At 37.9% G+C, this 24339-nt stretch overlaps 1 protein-coding gene across 2 annotated transcripts in view; it reads left to right on the top strand.

Annotated features, from left to right (window-relative positions):
• The window catches only part of LOC127795408 (probable pre-mRNA-splicing factor ATP-dependent RNA helicase DEAH9), a 90436-nt gene that overhangs the window by 11502 nt on the left and 54595 nt on the right, over positions 1-24339 (top strand). For both annotated transcript variants that reach the window (XR_008021791.1, XM_052327065.1), the window contains exons 4-7: positions 13466-13555; positions 13775-13854; positions 15922-15991; positions 16081-16166. Coding sequence is in view for 1 of the 2 variants with exons in the window: in XM_052327065.1 (XP_052183025.1) it covers positions 13466-13555; positions 13775-13854; positions 15922-15991; positions 16081-16166 (326 nt within the window). In the remaining variant the exon portion in view is untranslated. The remainder of the gene's footprint in view (positions 1-13465; positions 13556-13774; positions 13855-15921; positions 15992-16080; positions 16167-24339) is intronic.

Here is a 24339-nt window from a genome sequence, read left to right as displayed (position 1 = left end):
TTGACAGATGTAGGGTTTGCACTTGAGACTCATCATGGTTTATCATCCTCCCCCTTTCCACTTCTAAATGAACAATATCCACCTTCTTCTTCTTCTTCGTCTTATCAACTTGGTGATACCTCCTGGTGTGTAGACTCTGGTGTTACAAACCATATCACCTCTAGCCTCCACAATCTTTCTCTTCATACTCCCTATGGTGGTAGCGACAAAGTAGCAGTAGGAAATGGGAAGGTTCTACGTATTGCTAATGTTGGAACTAGTAAAATCCTTACTCTAACTAATCCTCATTTTGTTCTTTCTTTATCTCAAATTCTTCATGTTCCTTGCATGAAGAAGAATTTAATGAGTGTTTCACAACTTACCAATGATCTTAATGTCATTACTGAATTTCATTCTAATTTTTGCTCGATCAAGGACAAGGTCTCGAGCAAGGTGCTACTCTAGGAGTTCTTAAAAATGGTCTCTATCAACTGGATTTAGCATTTGTTCATGTTGCATCTTCAGCTATTTCTAGCTCTCCCGTCGCTGGTTTTCCTTCAGAACCTTCAAGGCCTTCTTTGTCATCTATCTGTTGTTTAGCAAGTTGTAATAATAGTCAGGGAAATTATAATAAATCTAGCATGTTAGTGTCTTGTACTGATAGACTTTGTCAGCAGTGGAATGCTAGGTTGGGATATCCTTCTTTCTCTGTATTGAAACAAGTTCTAAATAAAATCAGTATTCCTTGTTCTTCTACTGATTTATCATTTTGTGATTCATGTAAATTGGGTAAACTGCATCAGTTACCCTTTGCACAATGTTCAATTACAACAAATCATCCCTTGGGGTTAGTCTATTCAGATCTGTGAGGTCCTGTTCCTATGTTATCTGTTGAGGGTTATAGGTATTATATTATCTTTGTTGATGTCTATACTCGTTATACCTGGCTGTATCCAATGAAATTAAAATTTGAAGCCTTATCCATTTTCAAAACCTTTCATAAGTTTGTTGAATTGCAATATCAGTTTAAACTCAAAGCTTTTCAAACTGATAATGGTGGAGAATTTAAAGCCTTTTTACCCTATCTTTATACCTTTGGTATTCAATCTTGTTTTTCTTGTCCCTACACACATCAACAAAATGGTGTGGCAGAAAGGAAACATCGGCACATTGCTGAAATGGGACTTACTCTTTTAGCACATGCCAATATGCCTTTGAAATATTGGGTTGAAGCTTTTCAGATAGCTGTTTACACTATCAATTTGCTTCCAGCCTCACCACTTTGTTTTCTTACTCCATTTGAGAAATTATATCACAAACAACAAAGGTATATGCAGTTGCAACCATTTGGTTGTGCTTGCTTTCCTTATCTTAGGCCTTATAGCAAGCACAAGTTTAATTTTCATTCCTCAAAGTGTGTGTTTCTTGGTTACAACCATGTTCAAGCTGGATACAAATGTTTACATCCTTCGGGAAGGGTCTATGTTACTAGACATGTTCTTTTTAACCCTGAGGAGTCTCCATTTTCTTGCTTATTTCCTCCTCAATCTCATACTTAGTCTGTGTCCAGTCCAGGTTTGTCTATTGCTATTTTGCATTCTTGTCCCTCCGTTTCTTCTGGCCATTCACCTCGGGTAGCACCGTAGTCTGATACATTTGCTCCTTGTGTTTTTAGTCCTGTCACCACTGCTGTTCCTGAACATTCTTCATGTTCTCCTGTTGTTCCTATTGCTCCTAGACCTAGAAAAGCTCCAGCACTTTCTACACATCCTATGCTTACTCGTGCAAAAGCTAAACAACTTTCTATCACTTCTCCTTCTGCCTTGGTGAGTTCTCTAGAGCCTAATTCTGTTCAAGAAGCTCTCTTAGACCTAAATTGGACTAAAGCTATGGAGGAGGAATATTCAGACTTAATTCGAAATAAGACTTGGGAACTTGTTCCATTTTCCTCGAAGATGAATTTAATAGGCTGCAAGTGGGTTTTTTGTGTTAAATATAATCCTGATGGTTCTCTCTTAAAACACAAAGCTTGTCTTGTAGCTAAGGGGTTCCTTCAAACACCCAGTATAAACTTTGCTGAAACTTTCAATCTGGTTATCAAGGCAGCAACCATTAGAGTATTGTTTTCTTTAGCTGTTACATATGGTTGGGATATTTGACAAGTTGATGTAAACAATGCATTTTTAAATGGGGACCTTAATGAGGCAGTTTTCTTGTCACAGCCTGAAAGTTTTATTGATCAGCCTTATCCTTCATATGTTTGTCGGTTGAAGAAGTCACTTTATGGCCTTAAGTAGGCTCCAAGAGTATGGTATACTAAACTCAGGACAACACTATAGAGTTGGGGTTTTCTACGAGCAGTATTAGATGCCTCTCTCTTTATTATAGGGACCTCTGAGTTTGTTTTGTTTGTGCTTGTTTATGTTGATGATATCTTGATAACTGGGTCAAACTCTACTGCTTTGCATGATTTTATTAGTGATCTTGATAAAAATTTTGCCTTAAAGACACTTGGATCGTTTGATTATTTTCTAAGGTTTGAAGCTTATAGAGACTCTACAGGTCTTTACTTAACACAATCTAAATATACCCTAGATTTGCTCAAAAAGGTTGTTATGGCTGATTGTAAGCCTTGTGCTATTCCTCTCAGTTCTATCACTTCTTTCACTGATGAAGGAGAGCTATTTTCTAATCCTTCTCTATATAGAATTGTTGTGGGTTCTCTTTAGTACCTTACATACACTAGACCAGATATTACTTTTGTTGTAAACAAGTTAAGTTAATTTTTAAGCTGTCCTAAGGATCAACATTGGCAGGCTTGTAAGCAGTTACTTCGCTATCTTAAAGGGACAGTTAGCTTAGGTTTGATATTTACTCCATCATCAACTGATTTGCCTTTTAAGTGTTTACACGAATGTTGATCATGCTGGTTGCAAGATCACGAGGCGATCTAGTAGTGGTTGGTGTGCTTTTCTTGGAAATAATCTCCTTGTTTGGGGATCTAAGAAGCGAACGATTGTTGCAAGATATGTTGGAGAGGCAGAATATCGGGCTGTTGCACAAGGAGTTACATAAATTGTATGGTTAAAATCTCTCTTTCATGAACTAGGGTTTTCTTGTTCTAATACTCCTATACTTTGGTGATAATTTGGTAGCAAAGTCTATCTCTGAAAACCCAGTTTTTCATTCAAGAACCAAGCACATAGAGATTGATGTGCATTTCGTTCGAGAAAAGGTTGAGTGTGGTGCTGTGGAAATTTGTTATGTTCCTACACAATATCAAGTTGCTGATATTTTCAGTAAGGTCTGCCTAAGGACATGTTTATGTTATTGTGTAATAAGCGTCTTCAAATGACACCTATGTATCAGCAATTAACAATTATAGCAGCAACACAGAAGAATGCCTCAAGGAGGTCTCAATTGAAGGGGCATGTTGAAGAGACTGAGGCAGGTCAATTGCAGTTTTTGTTCTTTTATGTCATTTGTCTCTTGTATGCTGTGTTAGTGTTGGCTGATTGTATTCAAACTGTGGTTTCGGTTCTAGAGGATTATTAGTCAGCTATGTTATGTATGTAAGAGTGGTGGTCAAGGCTATATATATTTGATAGCCTTTCTGTTGTGAAGTGTAGAGAATCATTTTATTTCTCTCAATCAATTGGACGAGGTTCTTCGTCTTTTCGAATCTTCTATTTTCATTCTGTTACAGAATTGATTCGGTGTAGATCGAAGAGACGATCGGATCACAGTGTGATCGTGATCAGTGATTATGGAAATCAAATCTCCTTGATTAGGAGCTAGTGTAGTGCAAACCGTGGTGGAAGGGACAAGGTTTGAAGCAATTGGAATCTAGAATGGAAGCGTTGGAGTTCGGAATGAATCAGATGCAAGAGGCGGTCACTCAAAGCAGGGAAGATGTGGTTGCGATAAGAGAGAACATGCAGGGAGGATGTGACAGTTACATGGGAGAGTGTGCAGCGAGAATTGGAAAGGAATCGAGAGACAATGAAACAATTCGGCTAGAGGGTCAACAACATTTTCAATATGCTATCATCCATTCCCTAATTCCTGTTACCATCAGAATTTCTTCCCCGATCGATCTTTGAGTCGAGCTTGGCTGGTCAAGGCATTCTTCCATAGCCACAAGGGGTTACAGAGGCGGAGGAAATACCAAACATGGAGTGTAGAGATTAGGTAAGGGAATTCACCCTTCCTCTCCCAACCATACACCAATGTTGAGGTTGGAGATACCTCTGTTTGACAGATCAAAACTAAGGTGGTGGATTTGCCGGTGTGAATGTTTTTTCGAATACTGTAATGTAGCTAAAAATCAGCGAATTAATCTGACAATAGCCTATTTGAATGATACGGTTGACTCTTAGTACTAAGGATGGGCCAGATCTAGGGGTGTTGACACCAGATGGATTGACTTTGTGGAGGAACTATGTAAACGTTTTGAAGAAAAGAATATGATAGATGTAATTGAGGAATTCGATAAACTAAAGTAAGAGGGAATGGTGACTGATTACCAGGAGAAGTTAGGGGCCTTAATGTGGAGCTCTCAACCATCCCTCACAGAGCAATACTTCATATCAAGTTTTATTAGTGGCCTGAAAGATGAATTGAGATCAATGATCAAGATGATAATGCCTACTACAGTGAGATAGGCAACAGAGAAGGCGAGGTTACAAGAACTAACTTTGGAAGCCATCTTTAAGAGACATAAGGTCAATTTTCTAAAACGCGCTAGGTGCTAGTCAGACGCCAGACTGGGGCCTAGGAAAATTGTTGTTGTTGTTGTTTTTTTTTTTACTTTTTGATGTTATTTTCAAGTAAATCAAAGTTGGAAAGACAAGTGAAATAATGTAATTAAGTCTAAGAAAACAAATTGTTGTAGATCTGTTCTAGGTTCAAGAAGGTAGAAGCATCAATAATGCAACATAAACCTGCAATGCATTATGTGTAAACTGTGTTAGCTCACAAGTTTGCAACTAAAAGACAACAAAGTAAAATTATTTAAATAAAATTCATATTATCCCAAATTCTTCCTCTCCATATTCTTCCAACACACGATCTTCATTGGACTCAAAATCAAATTCATTGATTTTTTGCTCATCTTGTTTTGATTGAAAATCATCTTCATGAAGCTCCCTCACCCTAGAACTTCTTCGAGGTTGAAGCATCTCATCTGCTCCGGATGCTTCACCAACCACTCCCCAAGTGAGCCCTGTACCAGGCTCAACTTCATAGGGGAAAGAGACGACGGCTATTGCGCATCGGCGGAGGGGGAAAAGTAAGGAGAATTAGGGATTTAGGATTTTTTCTGAACACTGTTGAAGTATCACGCGAAATGGGGAAAGGGGGATTTCTTTGGGGATTTTATTAATTAGGCCAAATGGCGTCCTTTTTTGCTTTGGCCAAGAATGACTTCGTTTTGGCCAGTGAATCGCAAAAAAAAAAAAAAAAAATTAGATGCCTATTGGCATGAATTTGCGGCGACCAGGGGTTGCCTAACGCTTTGGCGGTGGCTGCCTTTTTGAACACTGGTTGCCAAGGACAAGGCTTACTATGAACCAACTAGGAGGGGGAAGCCATCGAGCTACTGTCGTTGGGATCAACCCAGGTTTTCCAAAGGTGAATCTAAATTTTATCACAATAAAAAACACTACCATGGAATAGAGGAGACAATTGGGATTGTGCTATAAGTGTGGGGAACGATGTAGTCCGGGCCACCAATGCAAACAACAATTGTTGAAGATGGAAGGGACAGATGAAGAGAAAGGAGAAGAAGAAGAAGAAAAGGAAGAAAATAAGGATGGGGAGACTGAAAGCATCCCTAGAGGAAGAACTGGGAGATGAGGGAGGAGAGATCTTTTTTCATACACTTATGGGAGGGCCAACAAGGAAGATTATTAAAGTATGGGACATGTGGGCAAGAAGAAGCTATTGGTACTGATAGACAATGGCAGCACCCACATCTTCTTAAATGAAGCCATTGCCATTAAGTTGAAGTATAAGTTGACAACCACTACCTCCCTATCAGTAACAGTGGCTAATGAGAGCAAAATGTATATCCATTTTAAGTGTGCCAACTTTAAATGGATGATGCATGGGCAGGAGTTTATGATTGACCCAAGGATTTTGGAATTGGGAGATTGTGATATTGTTTTGGGGGTGGATTGGATGAGAATAGTTAGTCCTTTAACTTTCGACTTCAACAAATTGGAAGTGGTAGTGGATGTTGAGGGATGAAAGTTGACTTTGGCAAGTAGCTTGGAAGCCGAGGAGTGTAAGATGATTATTGGCAAAAAGTTACAGAAATTGATGTCTAAGAAGGGGAACAGATATCTCAGATGTTTTCAATTCAGGCTATGAAAATGGAGGCAGTTGAGCAGACGGAGCAGGAATTCTATTAGGAGAACCCTACTTTCGATCCTTCTCTTGCTTAGGTGCCACACTCCAAAGCTTTACAATTACTACTCTTGGAATTTAAGGATCTATTTGCTGAACCTTCGACTTTACCCCATAACCGAGCCTATAACCATTTTATTCACCTCTAACCAAATTCTGAGCCTATAAACATTAGATCCTATCGTTTACCCCCTTTGGAAAAACAAAAATTGAGAAACAAGTCAGAAATATGCTTAATTCCTCAATCATACAACCTAGCCAAAGTCCATTTGCTTCTCTAGTCCTCTTTGTTAAGAAAAAAAGATGGCACATGGCATTTTTGTGTAGACTACCGCCAACTCAATGCCATCATTATTAAAAACAAATTTCCCATTTCCATGATTGAAGACCTATTGGATGAATTGGCCGAAGCCACCATCTTTTCCAAATTGGACCTTCGGGCAGGGTATCATCAGATTGGAATGAACCTTGCCGACATCCCAAGGATAGCCTTTCGGACTCATGCCTTTGGGCTGATCAATGCCCTAGCTACCTTTCAGGCATTGATGAAACAATCTATGTGCTCCCTACCTAAGGCAATTCATACTTTTTTTTTTTTTTTATGACATCCTTCTCTATAGTCCGAACTTTGACTAGCACCTCTCTTACCTAAAAACCCCCTTCGAGATCCTTAAGGCCAATTAGTTGCCAAGCTATCTAAGTGTACCTTTACAAGGGAGGAGGTGGAGTACTTAGGGCATGTGATCTCTGGGAAGGGAGTTAACACAACCCTAATAAAATATCTACCATGTTGGATTGGGCAAGGCCTGGGACCATTAAGGATTGAGAGGATTTTTTGGGTTGATTGGATATTACTAGAAGTTCATACAACATTATGGCATACTAAGTAAACCCCTAGCAGAACTGCTCAACAAAGACATCTTCAAAGGGAACCCTCAAGCCGAAGTAGCCTTCTTAACCCTGAAGAAGGCCATGACACAAGCCCCAGTCTTGGTCCTACTGGATTTTTCTAAGCCCTTTGTGGTAGAGATAGATGCTTGTGATAGTGGGGTGGGGGTAGTATTGGTTCAAGAAGGGAGGTTGTTAACTTACATAAGCCTGACCTTGGCCACTAAACATCTGGGGATGAGTGTGTATGATAAGGAATTGCTTGCGATGAAAACATCCATAGATAAATGGATCAATTTATTATCAAGATAGATCATGAAAGCCTAAGGTTTCTACTTTAACAAGGGTTGCACATTCAATTGCAAAGGAAGGGGGTCTCTAAGTTGCTAGGCCTCGACTACATCATTCAGTATTGAAAGGGGAAAGAAAAGGTGGTGGTAGATGCTCTTTCAAAGAGAGAAGAAAAGGGGACCTGCCAGGCTATCATTGCCATAGTACTAGATTGGGTGAAAGACTTGACTGACAACTATGGGAAGTTAGAATGGTTAGCGGACTTGCAAACCCAACTGGCCATCAGGCCATCAAGGAATCAAGGGTACTCCCTCTCCAATGGACTAATCAGATTTAAAGGAAGACTTGTGGTGGGAGATGACAAGGAATTGAAAGCAAGAATACTGCATAAGTTGCATAATTCACCCCTAGGGGGCCATTCAAGAGTCAGGGCAACCTACTATTGGACCATGCAACTATTCTTTTGGCCTGGCCTTAAGAAGGATGTGGTTGATTTTATCCTAGCTTGCACCACCTGCCAACGCTGTAAGCATGAGTAGGTGGCATACCCGGGCCTTTTATAGCTACTTACTATACCTGAACAAGCGTGGGAAGGTATTTCTATGGATTTCATTGAAGGGCTTCCAAAGTCAGAGGGTAGGGATGTGATCTTGGTGGTGGTTGACAAGTTGACTAAGTCAGATCCGAGGCTTGACAGATGATCTACCCAATCTCAATGAAGTAGTTTCAATTATCTTGGTAGAAGAAAGTAGAAGAGTAGTGATGTTGGAGACGAAATCAATGGAGACATCGGCTATGCTGACAAAAACTGCAACACGAGGACTGAGAGAAAATTGGAAGGTTGAATCCAAAATAGCAAGTGGGGAAGATAAGGACACTCTATGGTGTACCTATTGTAACAAACCATGGCATACTGAGGAGAAATGCTGGAAATTGAATGGAAAACCACCCAACAAAGAGTGGGGAACCAAAGGAGGACATAATAAGCCTTATAAAGGGAAAGCATATCAGGTGACTACACAACAAGGAGTAGAGAAAGGCCTAGACTCAACATATCTCAATAAAGAGGAGGTTGAGAAGTTGAGGAATTTTTTGGCAGCCCTTGAGAAACCATTAGGTACTTGTTCATTGGGACATTCAGGTATAGCTCCCACCTCTCACTATTTAATTGCTTAAAAAAAAAGTGTACATTCATGGATTATTGACTCGGGAGCCACAGGTCATATGACCCATGCTTCTTATAGTTTCAACATTTATATTCCTTGTCCTAGTAGTAGGAAAATAGCCATTGTAGATGGCTCTTCGACCACTATAGTTGGAATAGGAGATATAAGACTTTGTCCAAATCTCACCCTTAAAAATATCCTTTATGTTCCTAAATTATCCACAAACTCGGTATCGATCACCAAGATTTTTCTAGACTTAAATTGCAAAATTACATTTTTTCCAACACATTGTTTATTTCAGGATTGGGGCTCAGGAATGATGATTGGACGTGTTGAGCGAAGGGATGGATTGTACTATCTTGATGTGCCTGAGACACTATACATTAGCAAGTAGAAACATCCCCTCACTCTCCTCTCCGAACACCATTAATCCACTGTTGAAAACCTGATTTGGCTCCGTCATTATAGGCTAGGTCATCCCTCCTTTACAACTCTTGTAGTTATCTTTCCTTTCTTGTTCAAAGGATTAGAAAATAAACACTTTGTGTGTGAGATGTGTGAGTTAGCTAAACATAAGCTTTCAGTCTTTCCCCTTATCAATAAAAGATGTTCAGTTCCCTTTGAATTGATTCATAGTGACATATGGGGTCCTACTCCAATTCCTAGTCTTTCTGGAGCTCGTTGGTTTGTGACATTTATTGATGATTGTACTTGAGTGACTTGGTTGTTTTTGCTCAAATCCAAAAGTGAAATCAGTACTATATTGCCTAACTTTCTTTTCATGATCAAAACCCAATTTGGTGTCTAAATTAAATGGTTTGGTTCAGACAATGATAGAGATTACTTTAATCACACTCTGTCAACTTATTTCTAGGGAAGGGATCATTCATGAGTCTTCTGTCAGCTCCTCAAGGATCTGAAGAGTAATTTTCAATCAATAGAAGATCGAGAGGGAAAGAGGAACAAGAGAGAATTTAGGTAGAGAAAGGATAGAAATGAGGGAGAAAGAGAGAATTAAGAGAGAGAAATCATAAATTATTTTGAATTTTCATATATCCTTGTGGGAAGGGATCAACTATATTTATATCTGATCCTAACCTCCCCCCATGTGTGGGTAACCGCTTACATGTGATGGGAATGTACAAGCTGTCAATGCAGCAACAAACTTAGTACAACCCCTTACATCATACTTTGCTAATATACTACTTCCCCTCTTTTAATACATTCAAATTGCTATATCTTCCCCCTACTTTGTTGGTACATGACATCTTCTTGTGTCTATACTCCTTAACAAAGTGGGTAACTGAAAGGAAACATGGTCACCTTCTCTCCACAACTTAGACACTACTATTCCAACGAAGTGTGCCAAAACATTATTGAGGGGAAGCAGTTCTCTCAGCCACTCACATTATCAACTGCCTTCCTACTCGAGTAATGAATCATCAAAGCCCTATGGGTGTCATATCATACTTTTACCCGCATCTTACCATTACTCATCATCTTGCTCCTAGAATATTTGGGTGTCTATCCTATGTTCATATACATGGTGAAACCCTAGGGAAATTGGATTCTAGAGCGCTCAAAACTATGTTTGTGGGCTATTCTTCCACCCAAAAAAGTGCTACAAATGCTACCATTCATCTACTAGAAAATTTTACATTTCAGCTGATGTTACATTTGATGTGCCCACATCATTTTTTTCCTCCACCTTCACGTCAGAGGGAGACTATGCTTGTGGACGATAAGGATTATTTTCTACTCGATCTACCTGTTTTTTTTCTCTGCTCCTACCCTTGAAACTCAACAACCCTAGGTTGGTGATACTCAGCCTGAATCTAAACCGGAACATGCATCCTTAGTTGAGGGGAATGCAGATGCATTTGATAATAGGTTTCCTCAGGTTTACTCAAGTAGGAAAAGCTTGCATCATGGACCGAGGTTAGTTCAAGTAGCAGAACGTGATCCTGAGAATGAGGTAATACCTTCTAATCCTCCTCAATCTACATTTGAATTGGATTGGCCTATTGCCACAAGGAAGGGAACTAGGGAATGTACCAAAAAGCTAAGGTATCCACTTTCAAACTTTGTGTCATTTGCGAGACTGTCTTCTTGTCATAAATGCTTCCTCACAAATTTAAACACTATGTCAATTCCTATTACTCTTTTTAAGGCCTCAAAATGTGAGAATTGGAGAAATGCTATGAATGTTGAAATGCAGGCCTTGGAGAAAAACAAGACATGGAAAATTGTAGACCTACCAAAAGGGAAGAAACTAATAGGGTGCAAGTGAGTATATACGATGAAGTACAAAGCAGATGGGACATTAGAAAGGTACAGAGCAATGTTGGTCGCAAAATGGTACACACAGATGTATGGAATAGGCTATCAAGAACATTTGCTCTAGTAGCAAAAATGAACACGATGAGAATTCTGTTATCCCTAGCTACGAATTTTGATTGGCCACTCTAACAATTTGACATAAAAAATGCCTTTTTACATGGAAATCTTGAGAAGAAAATATATATGGAAATCCCACTTGGATACGCCAAAAATATAGCTCCTAGTAAGGTTTGCAAGGTTAAGAATGCATTGTATGATTTGAAGCAGTCACCCAGGGCCTAGTTTGGAAGGTTTACTGAAGTACTGGAAAATATGGAATACAAACAAAGCCAAGGAGACCACACTTTGTTTATCAAGCATTTGGGCTCAAGCAGGGTCACAAGTCTCATTGTATATGTGGATGACATAATAGTGATCGAGAATGATGAACATGAAAGGAAGAGTCTAGGACAAAACTTAAAGAAGGAATTTGAAATCAAAGAGTTCAAAAATCTTAAGTACTTCCTAGGAATTAAGGTGGCCCGTTCCAAGATAGGGATTTTTATCTCTCAGAAAAAGTACATTATTGACCTCTTAAGAGATACAGGAAGTTGGCATGCAAACCGATTAATTCATCTATGGATCAGAACCACAAAATTGGGGAAGTTGAGGGAGACAAAGCAATAGACAGAGAGGTGTATCAAAGACTTGTTGGCTGACTGATCTATCTATCTCATACACACTCAGACATTACCTGTGCAGTAAGGGTTGTGAGTTAATTTATACATAACCAAAAGAAAATACATTTTTAGGTAGTCTATAGAATATTGCACTACTTAAAAAGGGACTCCTGGGAAAGGCATATTGTTCAGGAAGCATACCAATATTACACCTGAAGCTTATACCGATACTGACTATGCAAGTTCAGTGACAGATAGAAGATCTACTTCTGGGTATTGCACCTTTGTTGGAGGGAATCTAGTCACATGGACAAGCAAGAAGCAAAGTGTTGTGGCAAGATCAAGTGCTGAATCTGAATTTCAAGCTATGGCACTGGGTATATGTGAATTACTATTGCTAAAGATTATCTTGGAAGACTTAAGAATTGAGTGGAACGATCCTATGAAGCTGATGTGGATGAGATGGCTTAGCATTTTATGACAAGTGTGATTTGGGCGATTTTAAAGGCTAACTTTAAGGAAATCGGGCTAATGATTTCAAGTCATAAGCTTCGTTGATGAGGCCTATGCTTTTTCGGGCAAATTCCTTCGTTTAGGCCTCGAAATTAACAAATTTTTTATTTTTTGAAATAATTGATTCCCTAATAACTTTCATTAGGGAGTGAATTTTTACATGCTGTTTTGAGGGATTTTCCTTATTTCTTGCTGATTTTTAATTCTGTAATAAAATCTCAATCTTGCTTTTTTTGGTAAGATTCGAGATTTAGGGTTTTTGAATGTTTTCCAAATTATAGTCTATAAATTCTTTGTTATAGGAGGTTTTGGGGCGATTGATAAATTTTGAATAAAATTTCTGTTGAGATTTTCTTTCAATTCTCTTCAATTTATTCGGTATTATTTAGGAATCAACGAGTTATTGATTGAGTCCTATAATCCGGTATTCGTGAGTGAATCAACGGGTTATTAGAAGGCTTCCGCTAGGTCAGAAGCTCTACTATGATAATAAGTCAGCTATCAATATAGCATATAATCCCGTGCAACATGATCGAACAAAACACATAGAAGTTGGTAGACATTTTTTTCATGGAAAAACTGGACAATAGTCTCATTTGTACTCCATATGTGCCTTCAGGATCACAATTAGCAAATGCATTTACCAAATGAGTCAACAATCCCCAATTTCAGACATTAATTTCCAAGCTAGGAATGGATAAATATCTACTCACTAGCTTGAGATGGAGTGTTGGAGATCATAAAGAGCGATTGCAGATTTTAGGGGCTGTCAATCAAGCTATCTTTTTTGAATTAATTACTAATACATAATTAGAAGGTTAGGTGTATAGATTTGGTTGGTTCTGTAAATCAATTAGAGATTGTCTCCATTAAAGGAAATTCCTAAATTGAGAGTTCCCTGTGATAGATTAGCTAAGTTTCTGTATATATACAATTCTGGACAGAATGAGTAAAATTATTAAGCCTTCTCCCTAATTTCTAACAGAAGGAAATACAATGCAGCATTATATATTGATCCTGTTCTGTCAATTTTGGTCTAGATGACTTAAAGTGTGTTGCGTGTTATTTGATTTGTTTTAAAAATCTCTGCAACTTTTTGACTCTTTACCTTTTCCCCTTTCACTTCTATGTTGCCGGTTCTTTATAGTGATTTGGTCTTCTTTGATATCTGCAACTAACTAGTTGTAACTTACTTCGGCTTAATGTTCTACTGATTCACAGGCAGTGGCTTCAAGGGTTGCTGAAGAGATGGGCATCAAGCTTGGGGAGGAAGTTGGTTATACAATTAGATTTGAGGATCTCACAAATACGGTGAGACTTTTACGTGCATATTAACCCCTTATACCTCTTGTTCTACTAGGATAGTTTTAATATATGAAAGGCATCTGTACCAGAAATATTTTACTCGATGTAAGGTGATGTTAGAAAAGTTGGATTGCTGTTGTCCATAAAAATAAGTTCGATAGGTTTTTCCCATGTATTTATGTGTTCATGCAATGAATATTAGGAGTTATTCCTTTGGCAGAACAGGACTTAACTAGAATAAAATTTCTCACTGATGGGGTGTTGCTGAGGGAGATGATGGATGATCCCCTCCTAACCAAGTACAGGTAAGTCTCTCTCACTCTTACCCTATATCCTGCTCTTCTCTGTGTCGTTTTCTCCAGTTAGTGGAAATTGATAGACTACGGAATCATATATAGTTGTAAGCAGTCTGTTTTGCTAATTTTGGATTGATCATCTTTTATTTTCTTTTCTCTTTTTTGGTTGATCCTCTGTTTTTTTCTATCTAAAAAAGATTAAAAGAGAACAATGCATTGATCATCTAGGTTGAAAAATTGTAATTATCAGGAGAAAGGAAATTAGTGTTAGATTTATCATTAATAATAAGAGACTTATCATGGTTCTGGCCTTTGCCTAAAGAGTTAGTTTAAAGTGCTTGGGTGATTCTTTATATCACTCAGTGGCACTTTATTCCACTATTCTAAATAGTTGCCAGAATATCGATCACAAATGACACTTGGAAAGAGTGTCATTACTTGGAAAGGAGGTTTGCATGTGGTTGGTTTCATTTTGTGGATGCTTCACAACATGGGAAGATTTTCTTGTTGGTAACATACTGAAGACAATTCATTTAGGGGGTGTTTAGCATTGAGGTGGGAGGTGGGTTGGGTTGAGTTTGAGCCTCAACTCCAAAATTGAGTGTTTGGTAACACTCCAGATTTCTCAACTCAACTTATTTAGGTTGAGTTGAGATGGCTGAACTCAACCTTACCAAAATGGTCAGGTTGGGGTGAGTAATGAACTTTTCATTCAATATGGCCATCTTACCCTTTTTAGAGGACTAATCCACATTTTAATTTCCTTTATGTCCTTATAAAAACCCTAACCAAATTTCTTTCTTTTCTTTCTTTTGTTAAAATAAATATATTTCCATATCAATTACATATTCTGTAATCATAAATCATTCAAAAATTTATTAAAATATATTTTTAAATATTATATGGAAATTAATCTTTTCCTTTTTAAATACCCAACTTAATTTGATCATATTTTATTGAAAATATTTTTTGTAATTTATTTTCCATAATTTATTAAAAAATATTGTTTGTAATATATTTTAGATAACTAATCTTTTTAGTCATTTAACATTTTAATTCAACTCAATATTGATCAAATTATACAAAGATTTGTTAAAATATATTGTATATGTAATAATCAAATTTAGATATAATTAGTTTATGTATATAGTTTAGTTTATATATAATTATAGTTTTTATGTCCTTTTTAGTCATTTAACATTCTAACTCAACTCTACTTTAATCTTAAACCTCACCTCATATAACTCACCTCGCCTCAGGGCCACACAGGGCCTTAATCGTTGAAATAGGTGTTGCATATCTGTATGATGGAGATAATCAGTTGGTCACTTTCTTGTTCAGCATGCTGTTGCTAAGGAGATGTGGCCTCTAATCCTGAGTATTTTTGCTATTGGTGGGGTGGTCCTAGAAATATTAAATGAATTTCTCTCCTCATTGAGGTACGCCAGAGGAGAAAAGCTGGGAACTTGGTGCCTATTGCTTAGATGTGGCTCCAATGGGATAATACAATTGAGTCATTTGTCTGTTCTTACATTAAGATTAATTCATACTTAGTTTGCATATTTGGGGTTTGGTAGTCTATATCTATGCTCCAACTCATTTATGGATTTTTTGTATAAAGCCAGAGAGTTGTTTTCTGTAGCCTCCTAGGTTTTTAGCTTTGATCTCCTTGTGTACAGGTTGTACTTTTTGTTAAACTGTTGATTAATACACTCCTCAAGTTATGGTACGGAAAAATGTTTTCCTGGAATTTCAGTTAACAGTGAGTGTGCTCTTAGTTCTTTTTATTAGGTTAGCTTTTCACATTCAATCCTCCAACATTAAGCTGCACTAGAAACCTTTAAACCCTTGACTTTTTATTTTTTAGATCTTCCCAATATTCTCTGCCATTTATACCATCCTGTGTTTTCTCTATTTCATCTTTATGAAATTCTAATTTTTTCTTTTCTGTCCGATTATTTGATATTTTGTCTTGCAGATTTCTCAGTTAATTATAGCTATCTGTACATTTGTTCTTGTATTGTTTGTACACATCTTATGTGAGTATGACTGTACATTTTATTCTTGTTTATTCAGCGTTATAATGGTTGATGAAGCTCATGAGCGGTCTATTTCAACAGATATGTTATTGGGTCTCCTGAAAAAGGTGCACTTTTGAACATCATTTTAAGAGAATTGTATTGTTTCAATTGTCATTCTTCTAGGTTCATTTTGAACTAATTATTGGAATTCCAGATCCAACGGCGTCGACCAGAGCTGCGTCTGATTATCTCATCTGCTACAATTGAAGCAAAATCTATTGCTGCTTTTTTTCATTCCAGGTTTTTTCTTCTTAATGTTAGGATAATGTTGGATTGCAACTTAAATATTTTTGTTTGCTCTCTCTATTCTGCTGTATGTAACATGCCTAACTTTTGAAAATTCAATTGAAGGCACCATCAATTGGATGAAAAACTGATCGAGCAATCTCAAGATTTTCCTGCTATTCTAATAGCGTGTAAAATATGCTGGTATCTTGGGTGTTGTCGTGAATCAAGTCTTTGATTATAGGTGTGATTGGTCAATAATCTGTAAATTTAAAAGTTGTAATTAGGATGTGATTATATTTATGTTACTGTAAATAGGAGATTTCTCAATTAGAAGATTTGTTTCCATAGTTAGGTAAGCATCTTATAGGTAAGCATCTTATGTGTATATATGTATCTACCAGTTCAATGAGAATCATTGCCATATTTTTCCACATGGTATCAAAGCCTAAGTAACCCTAGGACTCTCTTTTTCGAGCCTTCATCGTAGACTGCCCTTCGGCTGCTTCCGACAGCCTACCATCAGCAGCCTTCATTGTTGCCCTTCCTTGCCTACTACTACAGCCATCACTAGCAGCCTTCATTGCTGCGATAGTACCTTATTTATCATTCTATTCTTAGCCCTTCCCATTAACCAGAGATGTTGGCCACCACTAATGAAGTTAGTTCCCATTACACAAGAGAAATACTGGCACCCTTGTTGCTTCAACCGTTTGGAGAATTGCAACAAATCAATGTTGCCTATCGGTTGGATGATAGAAATTATCTTAAATGATCCCAGTTGATTCGAACCATTTTGAAAGGGAAAGGGAAGATTAGCCATATTATAGAGACTAGACCAAGGAAGGAAGATCTAGCCTATGCGACATGGGATGAAGAAGATTTCATGATCATTGCATGGCTGTGGAGTTCGATGGCACTCAAAATAAGTGACACTTGCATGTTTCTATTAACAACGAAGGAGGTTTGAGAGTCTATCCAACAAACCTACTCGAAGGTTAAATATGCAGCCTAGATCTACAAATTGAAGACCAAAATAGCAGCGAAGCAAGGAAACAAAATTGTCACCAAGTATGCCAATTTCCTAAAGGGACTCTAGCAAGAGATGGATCACTACCAGGTAATTGAGATGAAAAATAGTGATGATGCGACCACCTTGAAAGCTTTCATAGACAAAGATCGCACCTATTGTAAAAGAGCATATTGACTTAGAGTAGCTGTTAGCTGTTATGATTTCTGTTACGGTTTGATTGTATTATTTGTTATGCTTACAGCTGTTGCTGATTGTATCTAAATTGCTGATTGTATTAGTTGTGTGAGGAGCGGCTAGAGTTAGTATATAAGCTAGCTCTATTTCTGTTTTGGTTCAGAGGTTGAAATCAATTTAATCGTAGTCTCAGAATTCCTTTCATTCTCTCTTTTCTATTCGACTTCTATCTTTCGTTTCATGGTATCAGAGCTATAGTGACTAACGTCCATGGCTTCTCATGATTCAACCTTGTCTTCTTCTTCATTATCATCTGCGTCTTTGTCTGTTTTTCGTCAGTTGCTAAGAATCTTAGTTTCGTTCCTACAAAACTAGATTCGAACAATTATTTGAATTGGAAGACGCAAGTTCTAGCCACAATTAGGGCTTTTGATCTGTTATCCTTTATTCATAAACAAATCTTCCATCAAAATACATCTCTTTTGAGAATGACAAGCCTGTTGTCAATCTGGAATACTTAAATTGGATTAGATCTGACCAGCTCTTGCTAGGATGGCCGTTTTCGACTATCGACAAGGAGGTTCTTGGTCAGGTAATTCAATGTGAATCGACAGCTGAGGTATGGACTACTCTTGAAAGTCTTTATTCTAGACAAACAGTTGCTAGAGCCTTTCAGTTGAAACAACTTAGATCTATTAAGAAAGATGACACTTCGGTGAATGATTATATTCTGAAGATTAAAACTATCAGTCCTATCAGCAATTGGAGAACTTATAAATGATAAGGATCTGTTGATGTCTATTTTACATGGATTAGGCAAGGACTATGAAACTATTGTAAGCTTAATCACATATCAAATAGATGATATAAACCTAGAAAAGGTTCAGTATTTGCTTCTGATGCATGAGCAGAGGCTAGCTACGAAAAATGTGGTTAATATGTTGCCTGCTAATACATTTGATAATACTGCTGTGAATGTTAATTTTGCTTTACACATAAATAAAGGCAGTAATGGAAACACTGGTAGAGGCGGTTTTCCTGGAAGAAATGGTGGAAACTTTAGAGGAAATGGTTTTCGAGAAAATAGAGGCAGAGGTAGATCTTATGGGAGAAGGATTTATTGCCAATTATGTGGGAAACCTGGACATTTTGTTGACAGCTGTTACCATAGGTTTGACCAAAATTTTCAGAGACAGTCCTTTGGTCAAGGTTTTGGTTGTGGTGGTAATGATTTCCAATCTCAAGCTTTAATGGCTAATCATGAGGCTAATGGAGTTTTCTTAACAGATTTAGGGTTTACACCAGAGACTCACTATGGCTCCTCGACTCCATCTTTTGACAATCAGTCTCAGCACTCTTCAGCGTCCTATCCATCTTCATTCTATCAGTCTTCTTCTTCCTATCAACCTGGTGATAATTCGTGGTGTGTAGATTCAGGTGCTACAAACCATATCTTCTCAAGTTTGAACAATCTTTCTGTTCATACTCCTTATGGTGGTAGTGATAAAGTGGCAGTAGATAATGGTAAGATGCTTCCTATTGCTAATATTGGTGTCAGTAAAATGGTTACTCAAACTTCTCCTACATCTGTCTTTTCTTTACCTCAAGTTCTTCATGTTCCTAGCATGACAAAGCATTTAATTAGTGTATCTCAACTCACTAATGATCATAATTTCATTGCTGAATTTTATTCCACTTTTTGCTTGATTAAGAACAAGGATTCGGGCAAGGTGCTGCTACGAGGAATTCTTAAAAATGGCCTCTATCAGTTGGATCCAGCATTTGTGCATGTTGCATCATCAGCTGTTCCTACTTCTTCGTCTATGGTTTCCCCACCACAATTTTCTAAGTCATTTGTAACTAGCCTAAATGGTTGTAATAGGCAGGTTTTGTCTTCGTTTAATTCACCTAGCATGCAGTCAACTTGTATGGATAAAGTTTGTCAACAGTGGCATGCTAGGTTGGGTCATCCTTCATTTCGTGTATTGCAACATGTTATGAATAAAATCCATCTTCCTTGTTCTTCTAGTACTCTTTCTTTTTGCGACTCTTGTAAGATGGGAAAAATGCATCAGCTTCCATTTCAAAATTGTAAAATCACAGCTTTACATCCCTTGGAGGTAGTGTATTCTGATTTATGGGGGCCTGCTCCTGTTCTTTCTAGTGCAGGTCATAGATATTACATTGTGTTTGTGGATGCTTATACTAGATATACATGGTTGTATCCAATGAAACTTAAATCTAAAGCCCTATCCATTTTTCAGACCTTTCATAAGTTTGCTGAGTTGCAATATTAGTCTAAACTTAAGGCTCTTCAAACTGACAATGGTGGAGAATTTAAGGCCTTTTTACCCTATTTACACACTTGTGGCATTCAACCTCGGTTTACTTGTCCTTATACCCACCAACAAAATGGTGTTGCCGAAAGGAAACATTGTCGTATAGCTGAAATGGGCCTTACTCTTTTAGCTCATGCCAAAATGCCTTTAAAATTCTGGGTAGAGGCATTTGAAACAGCTGTTTATACTATAAATTTGCTACCAGCCTCCCCACTTCAATTTCTTTCTCCGTTTGAGAAACTTTATAACAAACAACCCAGTTATATAACCTTACAGCCATTTGGTTGTGCTTGCTTTCCCTATCTTAGACCCTACAACAAGCACAAGTTCAATTTTCATTTCACAAAGTGTGTGTTTCTTGGTTACAGCCATCTTCAAGTTAGGTACAAGTGTATGCATCCGTCAGGTCGCATTTATGTGTCTAGACATGTTAGTTTTAATCCTGAGGAGTTTCCTTTTCCACATTTATTTTCAGCTAATCATACTCCTCAGTCTGAGTCTAACATGGGTTTGCCCACTGCTGTTTTGAACTCATTTCCTTTTTCAGTCAAGTCTGGTCGTTCACCTCAAGCAGCACCACCTGATTCCTTAGTCTCCTCTGCCACTAATTCAATTTCGTCTGCCACTAATTCAAGCTTTATTGTTCCTGAGCAATCTCCTTCTGTTCTTGTTGAATCACATCCCTTATCATTACCTATATCTAATCCTACTGCCGTTCGAAATATTCTTGCATCTTCTATTCATCCTATGCTCACTAGATCTAAAGCTCGAGCGCAAGCGCTTCCTCTCACTTCTCCTCATGCTTTAGTGAGTTCTCTAGAGCCCAATTCTGTTCAAGAAGCTCTCTTAGACTGCAATTGGATCAAAGCAATGGAGGAGGAATATTCAGCCTTAAAGAGGAACAATACTTGGGATCTTGTTCCTTTTTCTCCCGATATGAATTTAATTGATTGCAAATGGGTTTTCCAAGTAAAATATAAGTCTGATGGCTCTATCCTCAAATACAAGGCTCGACTAGTTGCTAAGGGATTTCTTCAAACACTAGGGATAGATTTTGCTGAAACTTTTAGTCCAATTATTAAAGCACCTACCATTCGGGTGTTATTTTCCTTAGCTGTCACATTTGGATGGAAAATTCAGCAAGTTGATGTGAATAATGCATTCTTGAATGGAGATCTAAATGAAGCAGTGTTTATGAGGCAACCAGAGGGATTTGTTGATCAGTCTTTGTCTTCTCATATCTGTCGATTAAAGAAGTCCCTTTATGGCTTAAAGCAGGCTCCAAGAGCCTGGTATACTAAGCTGAGGGTAGCCTTACAAGATTGGGGGTTCGTGAGAGCTGTGTCTGATGCTTCTTTATTTATAAAACGAACTCCTATGTTTGTGTTGTTTGTATTGGTGTATGTTGATGATATCTTGATTACTGGCTCAAATTATGTTTGTGTTGTTTGTATTGGTGTATGTTGATGATATCTTGATTACTGGCTCAAATTATGCTGCCTTACATGAGTGCATTCAACAGTTGGACACTCAGTTCTCTCTAAAAACTCTTGGTGCAATGAATTACTTTCTTGGGTTTGAGGCTTATCATGACTCTACTGGTCTTTATTTGACTCAATCTAAGTATACTCTTGATTTGTTGACAAAAGCAGTCATGTCTGAGTGCAAACCGTGTGTTACTCCTATGAGTGCAGCCACTTTTTTAACTGATGATGGCAATCTGTTCTCTAATCCTTCTCTTTATCAAACTATTGTGGGTTCTCTTCAGTATCTAACCTATACTAGACTTGATATATCATTTGTTGTGAACAAATTGAGTCAGTTTTTGTCCTCACCTAAGGATCAGCATTGGCTGGCTTGTAAACGTCTACTGCGATATCTTAAAGGCACTGTTGGTCTGGGTCTAATTTTTACTCCTCCTTCATTTGATCTATCTTTGTCTGTGTATACTGATGCTGATAATGCCGGCTGTAAGGTTACACGAAGATCTACTAGTGGTTTATGTGTTTTTCTTGGCAATAATCTAATTGTTTGGAGTTCTAAGAAACAATTGGTTGTTGCACGATCTGTGGGTGAGGCTGAATATCATGCTGTAGCTCAAGGTGTTGCTGAAGTTTTATGGTTAAAATCACTCTTTTCTAAGCTTGGATTTTCATGCTCACATACTCCTATCCTTTGGTGTGACAATTTAGCAGCGAAATGTATAGCTGAAAATCCTGTTTTTCACTAAAGGACTAAACATGTAGAGATTGATGTGCATTTTGTAAGAGAGAAGGTTGAAGGTGGTGCAGTTGATATCAGATATGTTCCTTCTTTGCATCAAGTTGTTGATATATTCACCAAAGGATTGCCCAAAGATAGGTTCTTATTTCTATGTGATAAACTGGGTTTAAAAGTTCCTCATATATCTCAGCAATTATTAGCTACCACTCAGCAGTTATCAACTACAACTCCTATCTGGGGGAAGTCCAAATTGAAGGGGCATGTAGAAGAGCATATTGACTTAGAGTAGCTGTTAGCTGTTATGATTTTTGTTATGGTTTGATTGTAGTATTTGTTATGCTTACAGCTGTTGCTGATTGTATCTAAATTGCTGATTGTATTAGTTGTGTGAGGAGCGGCTAGAGTTAGTATATAAGCTAGCTTTATTTCTGTTTTGGTTCAGAGGTTGAAATCAATTTAATCGTAGTCAAAGAATTCCTTTCCTTCTTTGTTTTCTATTCGACTTCTATCTTTCGTTTCACCTATGATTTTCTTGTAGGCCTCAATGTGGAGAATGATTAGGTGATGGTTCAAATCCTAGGCAAAGATGACTTACCTTCACTTAATGATGTGATTTTGATTATTCTAGTCGAGGAAAGTAGGCGGGGTGTCATGTTGGACCCAAAATTGGTTGAGGCCTCAACAATGGTGGCAAATGGAGGAAGTCATGGGTTTAAGAAGGACTAATTGATTGGAGAGAATGGAAAAACTCGTCTCAAATCCACAGGCAATGACAACTGTGATAATATGTGGTGTACTTTCTGCTAGAAACCAAGGCATACTAGGGAGATGTGCTAGAAGCTGCATGGAAAGCCATTGATCAAAGAATGGGGAAATAGAGGTGTACAACAATAGCATCGAAGCTAGGGGAAACTTAATATGGCAATCCTACAAGGAGAAGAATAGTCTCACAAACCAAAGGAATTCAACAAGGAGGAGATTGAAAGGGTGCGGTACTTCCTAAGTACTCTTGACAAACCCTCCTCTTTAGATACCTGCTCATTGCTACACTTAGTTAAACCTTTAGTTTCCCATGCTTTAAATGCCTTTGATACATCCTTTAAAGACTCATGGATTATTGGCTCTAGAACCACTTACCATATGACTCCTTCCTCTCGATTATATCACTCATACTAACCTTGTTCTAGTAATCGGAAAATTGCTACAACTGATGGTTCTTTGATCACAGTATCTGGAGTAGGAGAGATTAAAATCTATCCTTCCCTGACCCTAAAAAATATCTTTCATGTGCCTAAACTATCCACTAACCTTCTCTCCATATCCAAACTATCCTATGATGTCAATTGCAAAGTGATTTTTCTCCCTTCTTGCTGTTTATTTTAGGACAAGGACTTAGGACTGATGGTTGGACAAGCTAAAGAATGGGATTGCTTATACTACCTTGAGAAATTTGAAAAAGTATCCATTGGCAGGTGGAACCAACCCTTAACATGCCTTTTAGAACCACATACCCCCCAAGGACACTATTTGGCTGCATTATTACAAGCTAGGACATCCCACTTTTCCATTCTTAAAATCCTATTTCCTTCAACAGGGAGTTATTCATGAGTTCTCATGTGTTTCTACCCCTCAATAGAATGGGATTGCAAAAAGAAAGAACAACCATCTCCGAGATATTGCTAGGGCATTGTTGTTTCACAAAAATGTGCCTAAACAATGTTGGGGAGAAGTTGCCCTCATAGCCACTCATGTCATCAACCGATTACCCTCCCGAGTGTTACATTTTCAGACTCCCATGGCCGTTTTATCCCACTTCAATCCTGCTCTTCCTAGCATGAATCAACTTAGTCCTAAGGCATTCAGTTGTGTTTCATTTGTTGATGTTCATAGCCCTTGTCGGGAGAAGCTAGATCCTAGAGCTCTTAAGTGTGTCTTTGTAGGCTATTCTTCTACATAAAAAGGGTACAAATGCTATCATCCTCCGACTAAATTTTTTTTAGTTTCAGCTGATGTTACCTTTGTTGAGACTAAACCCTATTTTACTCACTCTTCTCCTTAGAGGGAGACCTCAAGTATGGAAGATAAGGATGAGCTATTCCTTCCTAACTTATTACCAGCTCCTAAACCTTTGCTCGACCAACCTACATTTGAACCTAAACCTCTACTTGAACTTGTTGAACTTGCACTTGACTCTACTTCACCAACTCATGAACCTAAATCCTCTCTCCATCCTAGTCTCCAAACTGTAGGGGGAGAGACCACCACTGACAAATGTTTTTTCCAGATTTACTCAAGAAGGAATAATCTAGAACCTGTACTAAGGTCCTTAGAGAGTGCATGAAATATCCCTTATATCCACTCTCTCACTTTGTATCCTTTAAAAGATGTTCTCCATCTCATATAAGCTTTTTTTACAAAC

This window comes from Diospyros lotus, chromosome 2 (genome assembly GCF_014633365.1).
Source record: "Diospyros lotus cultivar Yz01 chromosome 2, ASM1463336v1, whole genome shotgun sequence".
NCBI lineage: Eukaryota > Viridiplantae > Streptophyta > Magnoliopsida > Ericales > Ebenaceae > Diospyros > Diospyros lotus.
This window is presented reverse-complemented; position numbering and strand designations above follow the sequence as displayed.